This window comes from Oryza brachyantha, chromosome 2, assembly GCF_000231095.2.
Source record: "Oryza brachyantha chromosome 2, ObraRS2, whole genome shotgun sequence".
NCBI lineage: Eukaryota > Viridiplantae > Streptophyta > Magnoliopsida > Poales > Poaceae > Oryza > Oryza brachyantha.
In genome coordinates this window covers 25608533-25626697 of record NC_023164.2, presented here as the reverse complement: position 1 = coordinate 25626697, position 18165 = coordinate 25608533, and the positions used below count along the sequence as shown (strand labels likewise).

General features: G+C 43.3%; 2 protein-coding genes across 2 annotated transcripts; one reads left to right on the top strand and one right to left on the bottom strand.

The window, feature by feature from the left end:
* Positions 1-202: 202 nt before the first annotated feature.
* LOC102720117 (probable E3 ubiquitin-protein ligase XBOS32) lies at positions 203-4009 on the bottom strand. The gene is made up of 11 exons (XM_015834113.2): positions 3590-4009; positions 3017-3411; positions 2859-2918; positions 2685-2756; positions 2429-2604; positions 2184-2344; positions 1947-2005; positions 1812-1858; positions 1572-1712; positions 1218-1309; positions 203-911 (listed from the first exon to the last, which is right to left on the bottom strand). Exons 2-11 carry the CDS (start codon positions 3209-3211, stop codon positions 424-426), a joined length of 1491 nt encoding a protein of 496 aa, XP_015689599.1. The 5' UTR covers positions 3212-3411; positions 3590-4009; the 3' UTR covers positions 203-423.
* A 7804-nt stretch (positions 4010-11813) lies between these two features.
* Positions 11814-13650, top strand: LOC102719837 (putative RING-H2 finger protein ATL49). Its single transcript, XM_040520988.1, has one exon. It carries the CDS (start codon positions 11927-11929, stop codon positions 13418-13420), a length of 1494 nt encoding a protein of 497 aa, XP_040376922.1. The 5' UTR covers positions 11814-11926; the 3' UTR covers positions 13421-13650.
* The last annotated feature ends 4515 nt before the right edge of the window (positions 13651-18165 follow it).

Genomic DNA, 18165 nt, shown 5'->3' with positions numbered 1-18165 from the left:
CATGTCAGAGTACCTCGGCAATAAACAAACCGTACTACGTGAAGAGCATCACATGGACACCAAAAGCAGCAGGCACACACAGAGAACATGCAGGGATGTAGTACCAGCCACAACACATGATGCTTGCCACTAACAGCATCCGAATCATTGGTTCCAGAAAAGGTGAAGCTTGGATGATGCACTGCGGGAAAAAAAAAGAATATCAACTTCTCTGCATTTCATCTCTTCATTTCCGGACAAACGCACAGCAATACAAGGTTATTTACAGATAGAGAAAGGAGTAGTTACACGCTGCTACTGATATCAACAAGGAACTGAGACCAGCAAGTTCATCTCACAGCGGCAAAAATCAGACCAATGTAACCAATGAATATACAGAGCAGACCTCAAAATGGGCACAAAACTGAGGACATCATTCAGGTATCAGCTACCAGTGGCAGCAATGCCATCAAAAGTTAGAGGCCATGCTCTCCTGCTACTTTCTCCTTGGGAAGCCGACCGACGCAAGCTGGATCCGAACCTTGAGCATCTTATAAGGCAGGGATTTGTATCCATAGCACCCATACAAAATGCTGGATTAAGCTTCATCGCCGGCAACCTCTGGCAGCTCAGGGAGCGGAAGGACGATGAACCCATAGGTGGCATGCGTGCGCACTGAAATTCTGTCCGATACAGATGGCTGGAAATTGAGGGACTAGAATCGGAGTTCACAGCTGGGCATGTAGTGCAAAATGACAACGAAAGACTATTTCTTGGGAGCTCTCTTATTGGGCTTGTCCCAGGAAGTGCAGTGAAAGCGATGATTGGGTGTCGACAGAGGGGGCACGGTATGGCACCTGCTGGACTTACTGACGTATAACTGGTTGAGCAAAGGTATAGAGCACATCTTGTGCAGAATTCATGTTTGCATCCTGCATAATCGAACATGGTTGAAAGGGTTTAGTTTTTAACGGTTGCTGGTATTGGTTTAACCGTAAGCATAACTTAACAGCACTGGATTACTTTTCTATAGCTGCTGAGTTACTAGATGATACAAAGTTATATGCCAGAACATAAAGTATGAGATAATTGGTGAATTTCCAATGATTTTACTGCTAGTAAGGAAGTCGATAGTACTACTTTAATGCCCTTTTTAAAATAAGAAACATTTCCTGCTACAAGTACAGTGAGCTTCAACTAAAATAACAATATAAGCAATACATTTATTTGGAGTGTACCTTCTGCAGCAACAGAGCAGCTTCCTTCTAAGCAGACAGCACATGGGTCAATACATGCAGGTGACTGGTTTAGGTATCTCCAGCCAAACTCCCTACAAAATAAATTTGCCACAGAGCTATAAGAGGTCGCCGACAAAAGCACTGCATCATGGTTGGTTGAGTGGGAAACTGTTTAAAAACTGGAGTTTCATACTTACCACCCCGCATGGTTAGAGTCATCAAAATGGTATAATCATATCATAGAAACTAATAACTATTTAAGTTGATGGTTTCAGACCTGATCGGTACTTTAGTACTTCCATACTTATATATGGAACTAAAAAGGGAAGTAAAACTATTTTAGCAGCAGCGTACCTGGCAATGCTCATGATACTCATAAGTGGGAGGCACAAGTATGGAGAAGGAACAGTGCGTATTCGACTCTCTGGTTCTTTACTAAGAATTTCCTCGAGAGAGTTTCTGTGCCACGAGCGAGCTACCATCAATGGGGTCCAGCTGCAAAAGGGGAATGAAACATATGCGTTTAACTAGGTCATAATATTAACTGCAACAGTGATAGCTCTATGACTGTGTATTGAAACTTCAGAATCATACCCACTAGCGTTCTGTGCAGAAAGGCTAGCTCCTCGAGCAATAAGAAGCTGCATCGAACAGTTTCTTGTTAGAGATGTTGACAAAAACAACTTAACATTTATAATATGAAAATGCCTTCAGACTGGCCGAACATACTTGACAACAGACAGCATTTCCACCACATGCAGCGTAATGAAGCGGGGTGCTACCAGCTCCTGCCAGATGGAAGCAACAGAATATTACGTCTAGATATACAATAAGAGAATTTAAGTAAAAAGCTGGAAGAATCAGAATTGTTGATAATACAGACAACAAGGTAATACATGTGCTGCCAACATTATTGACGTGAAAACAACAAGCACGCAAAAGAGATAACAGTTGCAAAAAAGTTACCTATTAAGTCAATAGTTGTTCCATCTTCAATAGTGACCTCAGAAACGCATGCTCCCAAGTCCAGTAACAATTGTACACACTCTACATGCCCATTTAACGCTGCCATATGAAGTGAAGTCAGTCCTCCATCTGCCTTCTGATTTACCATCTTGAGCAAACCACTGCTAACAGAGATACTATTTGAATGATCCATGATCGGTTTAATAACCTAAGTAGTGGAAAAGGAGCAAGGAGTTCTGACATACTCTTCATCAAAATCAGCAGATGAGCCTTCTTCAGATAGACTGTCATTCATCAAGTTCCAGAAGTTTGGTGTGCTTGGCACATAATCAACAAGCACAAGGCGAAGGCACCGAGCATGACCGTGCAGTGCAGCAAAATGGAGAGCACCCCCACCATTCAAATAATCTGTCCTGTGAACCTAAAATGGGTTTCGATGCCTCAGAATTACATATCCAAGCAATTAGAATTCTCTCAGTAAACAGCAAGCAAAATACTCACATTTGCATTGAAAAGCATCAGTGTTTGAACAACCTCCCAGTGGCCATACTGACAGGCTTGCATTAGAGCAGTCTATATATAGCGAAAATTGAACCTGCTTAGATTATAACATATTGCCATTGCAATTTGCACCTGAAACTTAAACAACGAAATGTACCAGAAATTTTAGTTTACCTGGCCCCTGTAGTTCCTAAGGTTGATCTCGACACCGGATTCGAGCAACAGAGAAACAATCTGAACATGCAAAGCAACAGACAATGTGAATGCAGATCCTTTGCCCAATCTAAACAGATGCTGATACTTCAGCTAGTTGGGCAAACAAATGGCATCACCTCGTGGTGACCCTGTGCGGCGGCGTAGTGAAGCGGCGAGTTCCGGCCGCCGAAAGTAGAGTACCGGGCAAGCCGGGGGTTGTACTCGAGCAGCGCACGCGCCTCCTGCAGGTCGCCGTCCCGGGCCGCCGAGACGAGCCTCTCGCCGGAAGCCGAGCACCCAAAGGAGTTGCCCACGAGGCTGAGGAACCCCATGGATGCTCAAGGTGAGGCCTTCACGGCACAGCACCCTACCTTGAGTGCACGGGAAGGCCTCCAATCGAAGACTTCGCCCTAAATCTCTCAATCTATGAGGCCACCCAAACCGCATTCAAGAACGATCGCCAGGCAGGATCAAACTCCCGATTGACGCATGCCGACGATCTTATCTTAACCCAGGGTTCCACAAAATTTTCCTGCAAAAGACACGAAATTTATCAAGAGAGGCAGCAAATTGACAAGAAATTTCAGCTCGATGCCTACCGATTGCAGCTACTCCACGGAAGAATTCGACCAAAAGAAAAACACTTTCCCCGCTACACCAAGAAATCAGAGTGAAACTCGGTACTTCTGCAAGAGATCGGTACCACGCACCTTGGGAACTGCCCAGGACCGTCGGGTCCCGAGCTAGAAGAATACGAGCCGAGACCGACAGCGCCCCTCTAAATCAGGCCCAGTCCTCGCAAGAAAACAAGGGACCTCTAAGGGGAAGAACCAGAGGCGACTGCCGCCTCGAATCCTCAGAACCCACCCCCACGATTCCGGCGATGGATGGATGGAGAATCGCGGGGCAAACAACGCCGAGGCGATTCACAAGAATCCGCCTTTGCTGCAATTCGGTGACAAGGCCCAGGAGGAAGGAGAAAGGAATAATGATCTGATGGAGACGGCGACGTGGAGATGCAGGTAGTGGCCAAAGATGTTGTTTTTGCCCAAAATCTTCTACAGGAACAGGAACTAATGTAAACAAGATCCAATAGGCAATAAGTTATCTCAGTGGTAAGTTGGTACTTACTGGCTAGCAAGAATAAGGACTTGGACGTTTGGAACTTTGGATTTCATTCAACAGGAGAGAAGGCAGATGACAGCCAATGGATATTGCAGATGCTGCTGCTACCTAGCTTTAGTTTTATCAGCGTGAAAAATCCACTTTCAGGTTGCCTTTTAGTTTAGTTTGAGCTGTCTTCATGGTTATCAATTATATATATATATATATATTGAACCATAGATAAATTTAAAAATAATCAAAAAAATCTTATAATATAAAATAGATGAAATAACTTTCATTATAATGAGAACGTTCATGTGCACATTATAATGCACTTGCATGTGATGTATATACCCATGAGTGTGCTCTCTACCTCAAGGTCAAAAAGATAGAGTAGAAAAAAAATCTAGATGTTGTGCTCTGCTCCCTGTGTTTTAAAATATAACAGTTCTGCATGCTTTTTTTGAAATATTTACATATTTCTTGTAAAGTTGGTACATAAGGATGTTTGAATAAATTTAGGATAACACACACAAACATTTATATTTTGGAACATATTAAGTAGTTGTTCCACATTATTTATGTGCCATATATCATATTTGTTAAAATAAATATACTCCACCCGATAAGTTCTGCAAAAATATAACTTTGATCTATTGAAGAAACTTATAAAATTGTAATAACGTTTTTCTAGAAAATGCACTTTACTATGTATCAGGGAAAGGGGTCGATTGTTTGACTTTTTAATGAAAAAAAACGATATATTTACGAAACGAAAAATAATTTATAAATAGGATAATTTATGTATGTATCCTTGGCTATATAAAAAGTCGTGGTTGGAAAATAAGTAAAATACCTCAAATTTAACTCTAAATTTAAATTTAAATAATAAAATTTTGACTTATAAGCATAAGCATAATAAAAAGATGGGGGTTTTATATTTATTTGAAGAAATGTACTTGAAAAATATAGATATGACTAAAGTACATCTATTGTCACGGATCATAATATAAAGCATTGAACAAACAATCTCCCTAGTACTGCAACTTGCTTTTACTTTTCTTGCTGTCATTTTCCATGTCCATTAATACACAAGTTGTACTTTTGTAAACTTGTACTAATACATAATCGCATAAATCCAGTATTGGACCGTTCCATTGGTATACCAACTTCAACTAAGTACCACACCGGACCAGGTATCAGCTGGGCCGTTTACTTTACTGCTCTGATCTTTGGCTGGCTGAACCATTACTGGGCTGGGCTTAAAGCCTCAAATCTGAAATACTTTTAAGCCTTCCAGCAGAAGACATACTACTCCGTCCTTAAAAAAACATATTTCTGAGTTTTGCCTATATAGCGTTTGTCCATCCGTTTTATTTGAAGAATTTATTAAAAAATTAAAAAAAATAGTCACATGCAAAGTACTATTCATGTTTTATCATGTAATAATAATAAAAATATTAATCATAAAAAATTTCAAATAAGACGAAGAGTCAAAAATTCAATTAAAAATGCAGAAATTGGTTTATTTTGGGACGGAGGTGTAAATCACTCTTAATAATGCAATGATGCTCAAACATTTTTTGCTTATTCCCCGAAAGAAAAAAAAGGAGAAAAATCACGATCAAGCAGACACTGTTTCTCTACAGACCATTTTGTCTTTCCTCCTCGTAAACACTATGCTTTTCCGTGTTAAAAAAACACTATTATTTATCCTGGAATGATCATGGAGTATATACTATTCCCTTGGACTGGCATGCCACTCGGTCCCTATGTTTTGTGATGCACAGGAGAACAACATTAGCAGCTAGCAAGCCAATTATTAAGCCACCAAATCACATTAAAAATCCCTCCTGTGAAGGTGCCAAAACACCAAACAAAATAATCAAAAGGGCAGCACTGCCACTAACCACCCCTTTTTCTGTTGCGTACTGCTAATTATTATTCCAGATCAAATCCGTGTCACAGTTAATGGTCGTTGTGAACTAGAGCTCTGCCACTTTTGCTAAAGTGATAGTCTGGTAGATCAGCAAATACTGAACCTGAACCTGAAGAAACAGAAGTACTACTAAAGTAGCATGGATTACTATCACTTCGTCCGACTGACATAAATCTCGCATACAATTACAACCTGCTAACAAACATACTAATCATCCTTAGAAATATCCAGATATCAGTCTTGATACTGAATTTCTGTTTATTCAGTTTTTTGTCCCGGAGAGGGTAGTATACAGTTAGAACTTGGGAAGAAGACAGTCTGAAGAGGGTAGTAGAGAATCCCGAGGCCATTAAACCCGCTGTTACTCTTCTAAAGAACAATTAGCATCGATGCAAAACAAGGTTCTCATTTCCCAAGAACCCATGGGTGTCCATCAAGCTCGAGGAGAGGACAGGAGACTTCGGAAGGTTCGATCGCCTTGGTTGTAGGACATGGACCCCCGTTTTTGCCGGCACGAGTTACTGAATTCTGAATTTCTGATGGCCTCGACACTGTAATAGAAGTATTACTAGTAGGGCTTTTCCAATATCAACACCCCCAAAACAGGGAGAAAAATGTACAGTACTCACAAGCTCCCCAGGTTGCTCTTGGCCAGGTTTAATTTACGTTTCACGGTTGAGGACTTCTGGTGGCCTGAACACTAGGTTACTGTGGTATTGTGCTTATCCTTAAGACAAATTTAAATACAATTTAAATTTTATATTAAGGTTATTCAGTTTTTTAAGGTGAACCCTGATCAAAGCATGCAAAGCTGCACTAGTGCTACCACCACTCTGATGTGGCTACCGTGTTCCATGCCAGGTTGCCAGCTAATTCTGTCTGCCAATGGCATCATAGGCCAGATGGCTCACGGTCTCTGCATTGCTTGATCTAAGGCCTTGTTTAGACCTTGTTTGGTTTTCAAAATTTTTTTTCAAAAACATCACATCGAATTTTTAGACAACTAAATAAAGTATTAAATATAGATGAACCAAAAAACTAATTGCACAGTTATGTAAGAAATCTTAAGACGAATCTTTTGAGCCTATTTAGTCTATGATTAGCCATAAGTGCTACAGTAACCAACATGTGCTAATGACGGATTAATTAGGCTTAAAAGATTCGTCTCGCGGTTTCTAGACTAGCCGTGAAATTCGTTTTTTCATTCGTGTCAAAAACCCCTTTCGACATCCAGTCAAACATTTGACGTGACACTTCTTCCAAAAATTTTCTCAATCTAAACACCACCTTAGTTCCCAAAATTTTTTTTCAAAAACATCACATCGAATTTTTGACACCTAAATAAAGCATTAAAAATAAATGAACCAAAAAACTAATTGCACAGTTATGGAAAAAATCTTAAGACGAATATTTTGAGCCTAATTAGCCCATGATTAGCCATAAGTGCTATAGTAACCAATATATGCTAATGACGGATTAATTAGGCTCAAAAGATTCATCTCGCGGTTTCTAGGCTAGCCATGAAATTCCTTTTTTCATTCGTGTCTAAAAACCTAACCTGATATCCGGTCAAACATTTAACGTGACACTTCTCTTAAAATTTTCTCAATCTAAACACCACCTAAGCTCGCGTTGGCTCACTCATCATCAACCAATGCAGAAGGTTAATAAGTGAGCTCTGCTACTAGCTCTCAGCTCACTGTCGATACGATTTCAGGTACATACTAGTGCTGTACTGCTCTCATCTTCAACAGTGAAAACATGAGCTATGCTGGTACTCTCTTGGAAAACATGAGCTACTGCCGGTACTATCCTAGCTTGATCTGTAAAGCGTTGGTTTGGTTTGGTTTATACGTGGTCACAGCTACAGGAATTGCCCTCGATGAGGACACTGTAGCAGTGAGGGCATGCACGGTGCATGTACCTCTGTCAAATAGCCTCAGAGTAAAAAGAGGTGCCACGTAGAACGAAGACATAGATAAGATATCTCTTTCACAGTGCAAGGTGCTCCATGTGGGTTCTACATGTATTTTACTTTTAAATTTTTAATCTCTCTCTCCTCTTCCTCTCCTCCTCTCTTTCCATCTCTCTCGCCCGTCCAGCCTTGGTCTGGCGATGGCGACGGCGTGTCCCGACGAAACTCGCCGGCAGTAGATCCAGCGACTGGCGGCCGGTGCGGCGCGTCCCCTCGACGGCCGGCGGCTGGCGCGTGGGCGCTGTGGCGCCTCCCCTCGGCGGCTGGCGGCCGGCACGGCGGCGCGGCGAGCGGCGCGTCCCCTCGGCGACTGGCGGCCGACGCGTGGGCACGGTGACAGATCTCGTCCTCGACGGGTGGGCGGGCGCGGCGCCGCGGGCGACGACCGAGCTCAGCAGCCGCTGCGTCCCACAGTGGGCGCAACGGTGCTCGGCAGAGTGGCCGCACGGCGACAGATCTCGTCCTCGGCGGCGGGCGGGCATGGCGGCGATCGAGCTTGGCGGCCGCCGCGTCCCACGGCGGACGCGACGGTGCTCAGCGGAGTGGCCGCGCGGCGGAGGCGGCTTGAGGGCGCGACGCTCGGCGGCACGACGGAGCTGGTGCACGGTGGAGGTGGCTCAAGGTCATGGCGGCGTGGCGACGGAGGAGCTCGGTGGCAGAGGCGGCTCAAGGTCACGGCATCCCGACGACAGAGGAGCTCGGCCGCCATGCGCTCTCCCCTCACCTCGCCTCTCCGTACGGTTTCCCTGACACAGTCATCAGTTTTTTGCAAAAACTCTGACAAAGAACCCGTTTCCTTGCAGAAGATGCGAGGAGCTCGCTTGGGCTACGCCATGTCCGAGCTAGAAAGGAATCTAGGGTGGAGCTCCATGCCATGTCACTGTATTGTGTACGGCCTCAAAGTGCAGTAAACCGAGGTCATGCTGTAGCTTTTTGTCCGCATTTTTCAGTTTGACCGTGAATTCCGGATTGGACCAGGTGTTTGACTTTGCCAGCGGTCGAGTACCAGTGTCACAAGAGCAGATGCACAAGCACAAGATGCACAAAATGGCAGCAGATCGGCATGCACTTGCAGGATTTTGCAGGGTTGCAGCCAGCCTTTGCGATCTGTCCTGTTGCATGGACAAGGAAATAATGGCAACTTTTGGGGCCTGCTGCAACCAAAAAGCCTTCTGGAAACTGGCAAAAGTCAAATCCAAACCCCCTACCGGTGGCGATCGAGAACAGTAGAAATCCTCATCAAAATCGGCATCAGCGAGCAGCGTCTCTGGATCTGATGAAGAGATGTGCCTGGGCGTTCGCGCCCCCACACTGTTCTTGCTCCCTGGTGGCCTGTTCGCGGCTTGTGCATCCGGCCGTCCCGTCGCCATCTTTGCATCGTGTAGGCTACCTGACGAGAGCGAGAGCGAGAGCGAGGACACCAGCCATTCACAAAGCTGTAGAAGTGAGAGCGAGCACCATTGACCATACGGGACGTTTAGCCATTAATTTGGGCCTGCTGCGTCTGTCTGTCTGGCATGCGTGGCGTCGGTGCCCGGCCAGGGATCCGGCAGCGACAGATCCTGCTGATTGCAACCCCCGCGAAACTGACAAAACGTTCCAACGCTGTGAAATCACGTTTCCGCTCGGCGAGGCTACCGTGCCCGGACAAATTTGATGTATTTACTTTGTTTCACGTTGTAATAAAATTTTCTGACATGGCTTAGATTTATACGTGTGCTAATAAATCTAGAACATATATAAAATATATATATGTTACATGAATAAATTTAGATAAATCTAGAAAACATTATAATATGAAAAGGAAAAGAGTAAAATTTATCAAATAATTATTTTTTTTACTTTCTCCATCCCAATGTTGATACATTTCTTATCACCTCGTTAACGCAACATGTGTATTTTTAGAATTCAATTTTATCACATAAACAATATATTTATTATGTATACTCGATCATATATATTTAAATTTCTCTCTATTTTACCCTCACATGTCTCTCACTGTATATATGTTTCTTATTTATTGAAAGGCATTTAAGATTTTTATATAACTAGTAATTTGTCTCTAAAGTACTAGAATGCATTTATACCCTCCGTACCTTTTCATTTGTTTCATACCTTTTCAAATTCCAATGCATTTGCCCCTCACTTTACCAAACTCTAAATAATAATTGATCAAAAAGTAAAGTATTTTGGGGATAACAGGGAAAAACTCAAAATAAAGTATTTTTGGAGGTAGTACAATTAAACAAAGAAAGTAGTTGAGGAAAAATAATTTAAATGCACATCATTAAAGAAGGATATGGTATGAGATGATAACTATGTGGATGTAAAATGAACATAAATTTAAACGTGAGATGATTAATGAGACAATTAGCACCCTGCCTTAGAAAAAATAATTTTCTAGTATCATCAATGATAAGGAAAATTTACTCATGTAACTCATGTACTAGTGTGCGCTATACGGCTAAAGATGTGTCATGTGTGGGGCGAAAACAGACCTAGGGTAGCTAGAGATTAAGCCTTAGACGACCCAAACTTCATTTATGTTACAAGTAAATTTTAGATAAAAGTTAAATTTATAGAGTTAAGACAAGATAATAGATTTAAGCCATAGACGTGAATCCTGGTTGGTTTCACTATTGGTTGTATGTACACGTATGGCAGTGGTTGCTTTGCATGATGTACTGAAGTGGAGACGAGAGTTCATATGATTCTCTTTTAAGTAGATGAGTTTTTCTTGCACGCTATAGAACGCATCTATAGTCATTGTCCCGATCACTACTAGCTACTGAATTAAGCGGCGATTGTTTAGTTACCTAACAATATGTTTGTAGACAAAAATAACTTTTAAATAAAAAGTTTATATACATGTACTTATCGATCTAAAATTCAAGGCTTAAAAATAAAACACGATAAAAAAACTTAAAATTAACTTTAAGAGTAAAGTACATGGCCGGTCCTTAAACTTATGGCGCAATACCACTTAGGTCCATAAACTTAGAAAATACACATTTAGGTCCATGAACTTGTTTTAATGTGTCATCCAGGTCCATGAACTTGTTTTAATATACCATCCAGGTCCATAAACTCGTTTTAATGTATCATCCAGGTCCATGATTTTAGACATAAAACGAGTTCATAGATCTAAACATGTATTTTCTAAGTTTATAAACCTAAGTAGTACCGCGTCACAGGTTTAAGGACCAACCATATATTTTACTCTAACTTTAAATTTAAAATTTCTCTCATGAGACGATGAGAGCGAAAAGAGAAGGTGCTAGAGTACTTGTATTCCACTTATGAACAGCTACCGAATTACTGATCGTATGGTATGGTTTGATTCGATTTTTAGTACTATACTAGTAGGCAGTAGCAGCAGGAGGGCGTAGAACAGTAGCCAGTCATTGCCGGAAAGTAGCCGAGGCTACAAAAGCCAAATCCTCCACACAAGTACACACGTTGAACGGGAAACTGACAGGCGTATGCACACATCACACGCGCCGGCAATTGTTAATCCTGCAAAAGTCAATGCGACTAAAATAAGCTCAAGCAATCAAGTTACCGTATCAAAGAACGCCAGAAAGGAATAACGTATGCAACCGACAAAACCATCAAAGAAATTAAATGGGGGAGGACGAGGCACAAAAGCACAGCTTAATTACCTGTGGTACTACACTTGCTAGCGAATCAGCCAAGAACAGCGATGTCACAGACCTAAAAATCTAATCTTTTTTATACTTCTTTTTTCACTGTCCAAATGACCTCATCGGAGTGACCCACACCTGCATGTCGCTGCATGCTTCGGTTGCTAATCCACACCTAAATACCTAAAGCTACGCCATTTCCTGCACATTGATTAAGCTAGTTAATCCTCCTTGCAATTTAGTACTCCTACGACTTGACACACAAAGCTTCCCTTCCCCCTAAACCTGCAACTGCTACTGCTCTTTTCTTTTCTTCCATCGCCATCATCGCAGCTCCTGTCCTGTGTCCTTCTTCAGACAAATCCACAGCGGCCATCGCCAATGGATGCCATGCCAAGATCCTTCTCCTACCCCTAGCTCATCACAGCAAGGATTATATCGTCTCTCGAGAAAAATTCGAGCTTTGGATCGTAGAGCGTATAAAGGAGGAGTCTTTGTTTTGGTTTGGATTTGTTCTTGTTTGGTTCTTTGCGCGGGGGCGCTAAGAATGAGCAACTCGACGTGGCAGCCGCCGCCGGAGCAGCCTCCGTCGTCGCCTTCGGCGATTGATGGTGTGGAGAACAAGATAAGCCCGAGCATCGTCTTCATCGTGGCCATCTTGGCGATCATCTTCTTCGTGTGCGGGCTGCTGCACCTGCTGGTGCGCCACCTGCTCCGGCTGCACCGGCAGCGGCGGGCAAGGGAGGACGCGGAGAGCGTGACGGCGTTCCAGGGGCAGCTGCAGCAGCTGTTCCACCTCCACGACGCCGGCGTGGACCAGGCCTTCATCGACGCGCTCCCGGTGTTCCTGTACCGCAACGTCGTGGGCGGCGGCGGCGGCGCGGATGGCAAGGACCCGTTCGACTGCGCCGTCTGCCTGTGTGAGTTCGCGCCCGACGACCAGCTCCGGCTGCTGCCCAAGTGCAGCCACGCGTTCCACCTCGAGTGCATCGACACCTGGCTCCTGTCGCACTCCACCTGCCCTCTCTGCCGGAGGAGCCTCCTCGCCGAGCTGTCGCCGACGTGCAGCCCCGTCGTGATGGTGCTGGAGTCCGAGAGCACCCGCGACATGGTCCCCTCGGCAAATCGGGCCAGGGACGGCGACGCCGTCGCCGACCAAGCCGACGTCGGAGTCGAAGACGCGCCAGGGCACGAGGGTGCAGAGGAGGTGGTCGAGGTGAAGCTGGGAAAGTTCATGTGCGTGGAGGGCAACGTCAACGCCGTCGTCGCCGGCGAAGGGGATGGAGCCGGCACAAGCAGCAACGACAATGGCGACGCCAATGCCAAAGCTGGTCTCGGGCAAAGAAGGTGCCACTCCATGGGGTCCTACGAGTACGTCATGGACGCGCACGCCTCCCTCCGCGTCGCCATCAAGCCGCCGAAGAAGAAACCGGCGGTCTCCAAGTCCCGCCGCCGCGGCGCCATATCGGAGTGCGAGTTCGGCGCCTCCAAGCGAGGGGAGTCCTCGCTCCGCCTGCCGCCATTCCGCACGCCGACGGCGCAGAAGCGACATGATCCCGACGGCGCGGTCGCCGGGGCGAAGCTCGCCAAGGACAGCTTCTCGGTGTCCAAGATTTGGATGGTGCCGTCCAAGAGCGAGGCGTCCGGCGCAGCGGCGACGGAGAGGCGCGCGGTGTCGTTCCGGTGGCCGGTGGCGGCGAAGGAGGAGGAAGGCAACAAGAAGAGCGGGAGCGAGGCGGACTGGGACGTCGAGGCGGGGAGCTGCGGCGGCAACAGCGTCGTGTCGTCGGTGGCGGAGGAGCGGCCGTCCTTCGCGAGGAGGACGCTGCTCTGGGTCGTCGGAGGCAGGCAGCTCAGCAGAGTCGGGAGCTGTTCATGATCATCATTTCGACCAAAACATCAAAGCAAAAAAGAAGGATTCTTTTGTTCTGTTTTTTTTTTCTCTTCCTTTTGTCTGCTTAGATTACTGGTAGCAAAGCTAGTGATTGCAATTGCAACAGCAAAAAAATTGTAAAACCCATATGCTACGAAGAGAAGAGATTTTCTTTCTTTCGACCTGTATTTGACTCACTTAATTTGGTTTCAAATTTCAGCAAAAGTCACTCCTGATCAGAACTCCAAACCAAACATTTACCTATTAGGACAACCAAACGCCACCTAATTACATCAAAACTGTACGCAACAGTGTGTTAATCTGATCGCCAACCGGTCCATTTGATCATATCAGATCAGGCCAAGAACAGCCAGTGATGCTTACATGTTGGGTAGAGCAAATGATGTTGATGCGAAACCGGGACAAAGGAACACTGTGCACACATGGAAAGGAAAATTTGTTTGATCCCTGCGTCCGATCGGCGACCGGCCGGCGTGATGGCTCTCGGCGACGGCCACCACCATCGCCATGTGAGCACACCACTGCACCACCACCACCGCACTCGCTGTGTGCGCTCTTTTGTTTGCTCCTCGCATTCGGAATTTCGTCAGGGCGGCTTTCTCTTTTCAGAAGTGAAAACACACGCATGCTGTCAAGTTTGGGAAGGTATCTTGTCTGAATTCTGATCTGTAAAGGCTGATCAAAGATTCTCTTTTTATCCTTTTTTTTTCTTCTTCTTCAGAATTTTTCTTACCCCACTGTGAATCTGATAGTGAGGCCAACCGTGAAGATCTTGGACAGCTCTGGATCCAAATGCCTTTGCTACAGTACTTTGCCTGCAGGTACAGAAGTAACAAAATCTTAGCAAAGGTTGGCTTCACTAATAATTGACTTCGAGTAGTAGAAACAGATGAGCTGAAAGATGGACCAGCATGTGAAAAAAAAAAACCAAGCTGGTCCAGCTCCTCTGCAACATGCCTTCATCTTCACTTTCTTCTACATCTTCACTTGAGAAATGAGCGAGATCCTCTCACGAGTCACGATCTACTGCTGCACTGCTGCCGGTCTGTGAGCTGTTCTTCCTTTACTGCATCAGCAAAAGCCCACAACGGAAACGGTGGACACCCTCAGGGTTACAGGCTGTTCCAACAGCTAATGCACTCAATTCTTTGAGTACTATACGCGTCTCTGTAGTCTGTATATCTCATGAATTTTTAGGAGTTGCGGCGAGAAGCAATAATTGATCAGTCACAGATGTCACAAGTAGGATTTACTCCTGCAGCAGGTGGTATATAGTAGTAGCTTCGTTCGTGGTCACCGTCGGCCGCTGTCTGTCCTTCTTCCCGGGCGTTTCTCATGGCAGCCGTTACGGTCGGTCGGCCACTAATGCTCCGAGTTCTTCCGTAACGTTGGAGTAGTTTGCTTTGCTCTGCGTTAGTGGATTTTAGCCGGTGAAGTTAAGCACTGGGCACAGGCCATGGCCTCGCCGCCACCAAGCAGGAGCAGCAGTCAGTGTTCTCAATCTCCGCTATCTTGGAGGCTCTCTATTTTACTCCCTCAATTAAAAAATATTTATCGTTTAGTACCGGATTTAATTAAACTTCTAAAATTTCGACAAACAATTTTATGTTAGAATAAATTTATAAAATTAAATAATTTTATGACACGTTATAGTACATTTCGGGTAGAATCTAAGTATATCATTTGTTTTGTATTAGTACTAAGCATTTACGAAATAGTTGGTTATTAGAATTTTAGAAGTTTGATCAAATCTTCTCCTAAACAATAAATATTTTTTTACTAAAGTAATAAATAACGTCGTTGTCATAGGTTACACATTTGATCATTCGCCTTATTCAAAATATTTATATAGTTATGATTTATTTTGTTACGTTCAGATTTATAACTAAAGTATAACTTATTTTTTTTATTTTTTATAACTTTTTAAATAAAACAAACGATCAAACATATAAAAAAAATCAATAATGTCATCTATTAAAATCGGTGTGAGTACTTATTTTTAAAAATAAACTCTTTCAAAATCTACACCATTTAGCTACGCCATTACGTGTGACATGGCAATATAACATTACAGTGACACACAGCGTCACGTAGTAATAGTACCTTTCGCGACGCCAGTTTCGCCGGCGTGCCTTTGATGTGCCAAGATGAAGTTGACAACTAGACTTGCGTTGTAGGACGATGCAAATTTTGCAAATAAGTTTTAACGAGTTTTTGTTCTTAACAATAAATATTAGAAATGCTCATTTAATAAAAAAAATCCTCATTTGTCGGTGTGGCCCAATGCAATGGTCGTGGCCCCGTGCAGCCGTTCTTCTTCTTTCCTCTGAATCGCTGGAGAGGGAGAAGTCGTGGACCAACGGTTGCCGGCAGTGGTCGCATGTTTTCAAGCCCAAACCGAAATAAGCCCGTTTGTGTGTAAGTTTCTCGACTCGACCATGGTGGGCCTGACCATTTTTGGGCTTCAGCCACCTTGTCAGGCCCACCAACCGATTTGAGGCCCAGTTATCTGCTATACCTTTTTTGCGATTATCTGCTGAGTTCTCCAGTATGTTGTGATGCATTTGCTGAATTTGCTATAAACTTCATATATCTTGCAACAAGAAAAAAATTTAGCATCGATCAGGTCATCAAGGGTGATTTTACAAAATGTAACACAATTTATGGGTGGGCATGATCACTCACGAGGTGTCAGTGCCAGATTAACGGGAATTATTTGACTGTTTCAGACGGTATTATCACGTTTCCTCAAACCCTGAGTCTTGTGTCGTTAGTTGAATACAACAACCAACAGCGTTTCAATAAACGAAAGAGTTGATCAAACAAAACTTCCAATACCAACCAAACTCTCGAAACTCTGTCAAACATGCGCACAACTAATGGAGACTAGGGGAGAGGGCATAGGGAAGAGGGCATGTATGGGGTTTTTTTTACTTATGTATATGTATATGCCTTCAGATTATCATCCAACGATAATGATCGAATTTAATTGATGAAATTAAAATTTATAAATATTTGATCACCACATGGACCCTTTTTTTTTTCTTTTACCGCTTACGCTGGCGGTGGAGTACACGGTTCAAATTCAATTACCAAACTGAGCAGTCCAGCACAGCCACGTCCGGTAGCCCATAGCCCTCGTGGAAATTGTGCCGGCCAACGCTGTCCCTCTCGCCAGAAAGTGCGGTAGTTCGCAACACCAACGAATCAAGCAAGGTAGTGCCACCAATTCTTCAGAGAATATACCAGAGAGATCAAGGCACCGAACCAATCGTCTAGCAACTTATCCTTATGCTTATGTTTATATTTATAAGTTAAATTTTAAGTTTTAAACTTAAATTTAAAATTAATTTTAGAGCTTGTTCAACATAATTTATTTTTACTTTTATATCGTTAAGAACATGTATATAAAAGTTTTAACAATAAATTATTTTTCATTACAAATGTGTCATTTGACGTTTTACATTAAAAAGACAAACAATTAATCATCCTTAGCTTATCAAGAAAACCTAGCTCCATAATACCCCTTTCAGGTACCCATAAAAATCGGTATGATATAATGGAATACCCCGATTAATTAAGGAAAGTAAAAAAAAATTAAATAAAGGATGATTGAGATCGGTGCGGTACGTTGAGGCGAGAGGTTAAGTTTTGTGGAGAAACCTCTTCATTTTGAAATAAGCTTTGAGCCACAAAATTACACGTATTCAATTTAAAATTGAGGCAGTACCTCCTAGAAAAGTACTAATTCCTCCTTTCCAAAATATTTTTTTAATATTTAAATGTTGTACTAAAAATATAATTATTTTTAACACTATTCAGAATATTATATATCACATCAATCATTTATCATTTAATTTTTTTTCTTATTTAATCTCCACGTATCATTCCACACCATCCCCTTCTCATTTATTAAGAGATACTATCATAGGATTTACTTGTTCATCTTAAAGCCTTGTTTAGTTCCCAAATTTTTTTTCCAAAAACATCACATCGAATTTTTGGATACCTAAATAATGCGTAACCAAAGCGATTCATGTTATTGGAAGATAGGTTTAACCTAGCATTAAATATAGATGAACTAAAAAACTAATTGCACAGTTATGGAAGAAATCTTGAGACGAATCTTTTGAGCCTAATTAGCATATGATTAGCCATAAGTGCTACAGTAACCAATATGTGCTAATGACGAATTAATTATGCTCAAAAGATTCGTCTCGCGGTTTCTAGGCTAGCCGTGAAATTCGTTTTTTCATTTACGTCCAAAAACCTCTTCCAACATCCGATCAAACATTTGACGTGACACTTCTTCCAAAAATTTTCTCAATCTATACACCACATTAATCCACGCCGCGGCCACGTCGTTGGCGGGCTGGAGCATATGCCTCGGTACGTCCTCGATCCGCACGGATCAGACACGAGGAAATCGTCCAGTCTCTCTCTCTCTCTGTACACGAACAATGCTGGCGATACCGATAAATTAAAAGTTCAGAATACAGAAGAGATGAGATAGAGCTTGATGTATATAGTTCGTTCAAACAGATAGAGCTCTCGATGGAGAACTAGATTATGCTCTCACTGGAAGCGTCTAGCCAGCGCCGTGTCGTGTTCTTTGGACGGATGCATGTCTCTGATCCGGAGAGGATTTCTTGGCCGAACGAACGATGGCACATGTATGCTAAAGAAGATTTTTTTTTTTCTTCTTCCTGCTCTGACCATCCATACATCCA